Below are 6,000 nucleotides of genomic sequence, written 5' to 3'. Positions count from 1 at the left end.
CAGACCTGATAAGTTGCTCATTGTACTACCTAAGCACCTTTATAAGGACATGACTCCTTCATGACGGCGAACCCCGTGTCCTGCCTGTACACACACATTGCCACCTCCAAAATGTCCCCTCTCAGTCTCCTCCCACTCCCCCTAACCCGCTTCCCACTTCAAGGTGGCGCCTCTGCCCCGGCTTCCTCCACCAACATGGCGGGACGGCCGCGCCGGAAGCTCCGTGCCGTCGTCGCCCAGGTGGTGATGCGCTAACGTGCCCGTGCGTGACGCTACCGCCCCTTTGTTGGCTCAGCGACTGAAGCTACTCGGTGTCTCCCTGAGACCGGTACCGGGGGAGGGGGGGTTGTCAGTCCGCTGGGGAGGGGGGAAAACCCGTAAGCGCAGAGAACAGCGCGACCGGAGCGTTCACAGGGGGGAAAGAACAGCGGCGAAGAATTCAACTCCTGGGGGGCGCGCTCTGACCTGAGCGGGAGCGCGCTCCGAGAAGGGGCGGTGATTCAGGGGCCTGAGGCCTGCCTGGTTCGGACACACCGGAGAGCCCCCCTGTGTGTTTGCTGAGGAGAGTCCGGGGAGCCGGGTCTCTACATTGGACATAGGAACAGAGAGGGAGCCCCCGGGTACTACGCTACAGCCTCCTGTACTACTAGACAGGCAGAGCCCGGTGCGGGGGGAGAGGAGGCTCATTCATCCGGGTTCTAGAAGAGACACACTACGCTAGTCCTGACATTACATTGTATGGGCACACACTACTGACCCTAGGGCCCACCCTCCTAGCTGGGTCATCACATCACCCTTTGCCCTGCCCCGGCCTGTCCTATGGACAGATGCCATGTTACGTAGCTAATCAATTTTCTTTTCGTTTGTTCGGACTTTTCCGGCGATCGTTTACACGGTGGGAAGGTGATGTCTGTTAATTTGTAACCGTCCCGCCTCGACTAGGAAGTCTAAAGTTTTTTTGTTTTTCATCGCAACGTTCACCGGGTGTAGAATCCCTTTAGAAAAACCTTGCAGTGACCTATCTGCCCGGTGTCTAGATATAAAGTTTGTGCTGCCCGTAGTCGTAGGTGCTTTGAGGTGTCCGCCTCTCATTGACATCCCTTGGCCAGTCAGGATCGCCCCTTGGGTAGATTTGCAGTGGTGTGCTCTGTTGTTGGAGCAAAGGCCGCCTCTCTTGTTGTCCTTTATGCCGCCTGTGTCCTCCCCTCGGTGACACAGGACTCCCCAACGCACGGCGGCGGGGCTTCTGAGTTCGTTTGAAGAATCGCCTCGCGTTTCCCATCAGTTTCTCCGACTGGGAACATGGACTCAGACGAAGGGTACAACTACGAATATGACGAAGACGAAGAGTGCAGCGAAGATAGTGCGGCGGATGAGCATGAAGATGAGTTGGAGCTTGGAGAAGTAGAACTGGTGGAAGCTGGACTTGGTGGGTCGGAAAGAGCCGGCATATGTGGAGAAGGAGGAGTAGGTGTCCTGGGGCCCGGTCCTGGTGGGGAGGAAGATGAAGACTATCGATATGAGGTCCTCACGGCTGAGCAGATCCTTCAGCACATGGTGGAGTGCATCCGTGAAGTGAATGAAGTCATCCAGGTATTTTTTTTTCTTGTTTTATTTCTATTTATTACAGGTATTTACACAGCGCCATATATATTATACATTCACATTAGTCCCTGCCCTCAAGGAGCTTTTAATCTATAAGGAGAAATGTTTTTTACATCTGTACTTATTCATGGGTTTATCAAGTACCAGCGTATACCCGCATTCAGCCGCGTGCTGTCATTCACGAGCTTGAGGTGGCTGTAATCGTCTGCAGGAAAACATATACAACCGCTATGTTGTGTGGCCGCAGGCAGCCATGTGTAAGGGCTCATTCAAATGGGTGATATTAAAGCGGCGTTCCAAAAAAAAATAAAAGTCAGCTGACATTGTCACTGTGGGCATGCGCTGCACACTGTGACTGGCAATCATCTGGGACCTGTGACGTGTCCCAGATGATTGCAGAGGGGGAGGGAGAGAGGTGAACTTCCTTCTGGCACCACGGTGCCCCAGAAGGAAGCGGGAGCTGGAACCCTCTAAAAAGGGAATTTCTGAACCCCCCCCCCCCCCCCCCAAAAAAAAAAAATACATGCAAAATGTGGCATGTCAGGGGGTCACCTTCCCTTAAAGCGGAGGTTCTATTTTTGGGTGGAACTCTTTAAAGGCTATAGTTTTTTTTTTTTTAAATAAACCTGGTACACTTTGCTCTTTGCAGTGGCTTTGCACAGAGCAGCCCTGATCCTTCTCTTCTCAGATTCCCTGCCTACACTCCTGGCTCCTGCCAGGTGCCCGCAGAGCAAGCAGCTTACAATCGTGGCACCCAGGGCCGCTACTCTGTGTGTCCATTCACCGCTCGGCCTCTCTCCTCATTGGCTCACTGGCTGTAATTGACAGTTTCTCAGCCAATGAGGATGGAGAGTCCCTGAAGAGCCTTGGCTCTCGTTCACATCGCTGGATCGAGAGGTGGCTCAGGTAAGTATTTGGGGAGACTTGCTGAACAGAGAATTTTTTTTTTTTTTTTACGTTCATGCATAGAATTTATGAAGGTAAAAAAAATCTTGAGCCCTTAGAACCACTTTAAGCCGTTGTCCGCATGCCAGACTTTAAAAGGCAGTGGTGTCCATGCCAGCGTTGCTTGTGCAACCACTTTTATGAGCTGCCTGTGGCTCTGCATGGAATATGGGCTTAAAGGGGTTGTAAAGGTTTAGTCTTGTATTTTCTAAATTGGTTCCCTTAAGCTAGTGCATTGTTGGTTCACTTACCTTTTCCTTCAATTTCCCTTCTAAATGTTTTTTTTCTTTGTTTGAATTTCTCACTTCCTGTTTTGCCTCAGTAAGCTTTCCACCATCATCCCAGCGGTGGAAAGTCATTTAGAACACCTTACTGAAGAGGAACAGGAAGTGAGAAATTCAGACAAAGAAAAACAAAATTTAGAAGGGAAATTGAAGAAAAAGGTAAGCGAACCAACAATGCACTAGCTTATAGTAACCTATTTAGAGAAAAAAACACGAACCTTTACAACCCCTTTAACGCTGATTTTCATTCTGTCGCTTTAAATACTTTACAAATAAACAATTTCCTTCACTTTGTGCCATACTGGTTCTAAGCACTGTCAGTAGCTTCAGCTACATACAGTACACAGCGCTGGATTCCAGCAGTGAAAACAAGACTTCCAGTCTTACACCCAGAGCAAAATAGAGGCGGTATGAGTGGTGCTCAGACATTCATGGGTAGCTGAGGCGGAGAGCGTGATTTCATCAGTCCACCTCTCTGCCTCGGCCAATCGGAGGAAGCTTTGTATTTATTTACAGAACGGTCTCTGATTGGCTGAGCACCGCTCAGACCGACTTTTTTTGTTCTGGGTGTGAGATGGGAAGTCTGTCTCCCAGCTGGAACCTAGCACTGTATACTTTATGTAGCTGAAACTAAATGCAGTACATACAGCTTTTAGAGCCAGTGCAGCACTTGGTGAAGGAAATTGTTCTATTGGATCAGATTGGTCCAAACAAACTTTAACTGCTTCCCGTCTGCCGTATAGTGAAATTATGTCCTCCCATTCTTGCTGCGCATGCGTGACGATCAGTGGTGCATTGTGTCCCTCCATCAGCCCATCACAGTAAAGCACCTATGACGTAGGCTCTTTACCATGTGATCAGCTGTGTCCAATCAGAGTAAACAGGAAATGCTGGTTATCAGCATTCCTCTCCTTACGTTAACAGTGCGTGAGGAGAGCCAGTAAGTAATGATTATCAGTGATGTCTCAGCGCAGCCTTATCAGCTCACATCAGTGAAGGAGCAAAATTATTTATTTTTTTACATTTTTTTTTTAAACAAAACCCAGTAAATGCCACCGAAAGAAAGCTCTATTTGTAAAAAAAAGATTCAAATTTGGTTTGGATACAGCGTTGCATTATTGCGCAATTGTTATTCAAAGTGTGATGACACCAAAGGTAAAAAAAATGGCCTGGGCAGGAAGGAGGTGAAAGTGCCCTGTAGGCAAGCAGTTAAAAGTGACAGAGAACATAGAGATCAGCTTTATATGTAAATTAGAATGAGCCCTAAAACTTTTTACAAATATAAAGCCCCCAAATGGAGTGCGTGGTTATGGCATTCAGTTAAGGCAAGCAACATTTTTCAGAATTTTTTTTTGAATAACATGCATTGAACTGAACCTTTTTATATGGTATGAACAAGCAGATTTAGTTTCTGACTCATGTCAGGCGTGTAACATTAGTAATATGTGGTCATTTACCAAGAGGTATAAACAGCTCTCTGTCCAGTAGAGGGCAGTAACTGCTTACAGCAGTGTGTGTGTAATATAAATATAAGTATAGATATGTTATTGTGTCTTCCCCGTCGCCCATCTTTTTTGGGTTCCTGGCTCTCAAGGGTTTTATGTTCCTGTTTTGGAGTATTGTCCGGTTATACATTTTGTTTGTCAGTGAGGCCCGACCAAATGATAGGAAACTGGACAGTTACAAGTAGGTTTCAGGGATCATGTGAATAATTCCTTAAAAATCAAGAGGTTTTATAGAGGGCCTGACATATTTGTAGTAACCGCCTTCAAGGGAAGGCACCTTGTGGTGTTAGTCTTCACATACATCTCTATGGCATACTCCCAGGCAGTAGAAGGGTCTTCAAATTCAGAATAAAGCTTTCCATACACTCATTGATTTCTTTTGTTCAGCCTGTAGGTTTAACAGAAGGAATCAAACAATATTGTATTTTGTCAGCTGGTGTCAACGGCTGTCTGAATACCTGAACAGTGCCTTCATCTGATTGGATGTTCAGCTGAAAGTTTTCCTCCCATGCGCTTAGATTTTCAGCTGAAGGATGTCGGTTGTAGTGGTATCAACAAGGTCTCCCACTGTCCAAATTTTGCCTAATTCATCAGGAACCAGCCAAAGTGCAACATATGGCCAGCTTAAAGAGGAGCTCCAGTCTGGGCAAAGAAAATTAAGTCAGCAGCTGCAAATACTGTAGCTGCTGACTTTTTTAATATAAGGGATCCAGCGATGTCGGCACTCCGAGCTGATCAGTCGGCTTCAGGTGTCCGCATCTTTACCTACTTCATATGCTCGAGTTGTGCTTTCTGAATGGTCTCGTAGTCTTATGAGACCCAGAAAGCAGGGGGGGAGGAGTGGCGGCCAGAAATACTCTGTGATCACCGCGGAAATCTTACCCAGAAGTGGGTGCGGGTACCTGTCAAAACCCAGGTACCTTTCCGTCCCGTCCCCCCCCCCCCCCAAGATGTCAAATGTGTTAGTGGAGGGGGACAGGGCCCCCACAGGGATACCAGTATCCATTTGAAAAATAACGAGTACTTTCAGGCACCCCAATTTTCTTTTGCTTGAAAACAGTATGTAACTACATCCAGACCTACTAGAACCATTATTAGATGTAACTAATTAGACTATTTGTAAACAACAACAAAAAAAAAATCTGAAGTTTGTTTATAAAAGCTTTACTTAGTAGTAAGGTCATGGCTGTTTAGATGTTGCATTTTAAAGCGGGGGTTCCGTGGGAATTTTTTTTTTTAGATGCTTCTGGCGCTGTTAACTTTAGTTAATCGGGTACTCATGTGTCCTAATTTCATAGCCCCCCGCATTGTCATTCTTCCGCAAAAGATGATTTATAAAAATCTTAGATGAACGCTTCCATCTTGCTTGTGGGCACTCTGAAGCCCACAAGCAAATCTTTCTGGGATACGGTGAATGCGGATGTCCCAGCATTCACCGCTCTATCCCGCGCATGTGCAGTGTTGATGGCAAGCGGTGCCGTCAACACTACACAGTTGCCATCACAATCGCACAAGAGTGATTCTAGATGGCGAGAGAATAGTCTCCTGGGCAGCGTCATGCTGTGCTCCCAGGAGACAATGCAAAACTAATCCCAGGATTCACTGGGGCGATCGGAGGTAAAGCGACACGCCCACTCCATGGGGAGCTAAACTAGGAAGTG

The 6,000-nt window shown here is 47.1% G+C and overlaps 1 protein-coding gene across 2 annotated transcripts in view; it reads left to right on the top strand.

The window, feature by feature from the left end:
• Window positions 1-367: 367 nt before the first annotated feature.
• The window catches only part of ARIH1 (ariadne RBR E3 ubiquitin protein ligase 1), an 83,841-nt gene continuing 78,208 nt past the window's right edge, over window positions 368-6,000 (top strand). Inside the window, exon 1 of one of the 2 annotated variants that reach the window (XM_040343031.1) lies at window positions 368-1,593. In XM_040343031.1, coding sequence (XP_040198965.1) covers window positions 1,303-1,593 — 291 coding nt within the window. In that variant the 5' untranslated portion in view covers window positions 368-1,302. The remainder of the gene's footprint in view (window positions 1,594-6,000) is intronic. The other variant, XM_040343032.1, reaches the window with a different exon arrangement.

This window comes from Rana temporaria, chromosome 3, assembly GCF_905171775.1.
Source record: "Rana temporaria chromosome 3, aRanTem1.1, whole genome shotgun sequence".
In the NCBI taxonomy this organism is placed as follows: Eukaryota; Metazoa; Chordata; class Amphibia; order Anura; family Ranidae; genus Rana; species Rana temporaria.
Note: the sequence above shows the minus strand (reverse complement) of the source record. Positions and strands in the feature narration are given on the sequence as shown.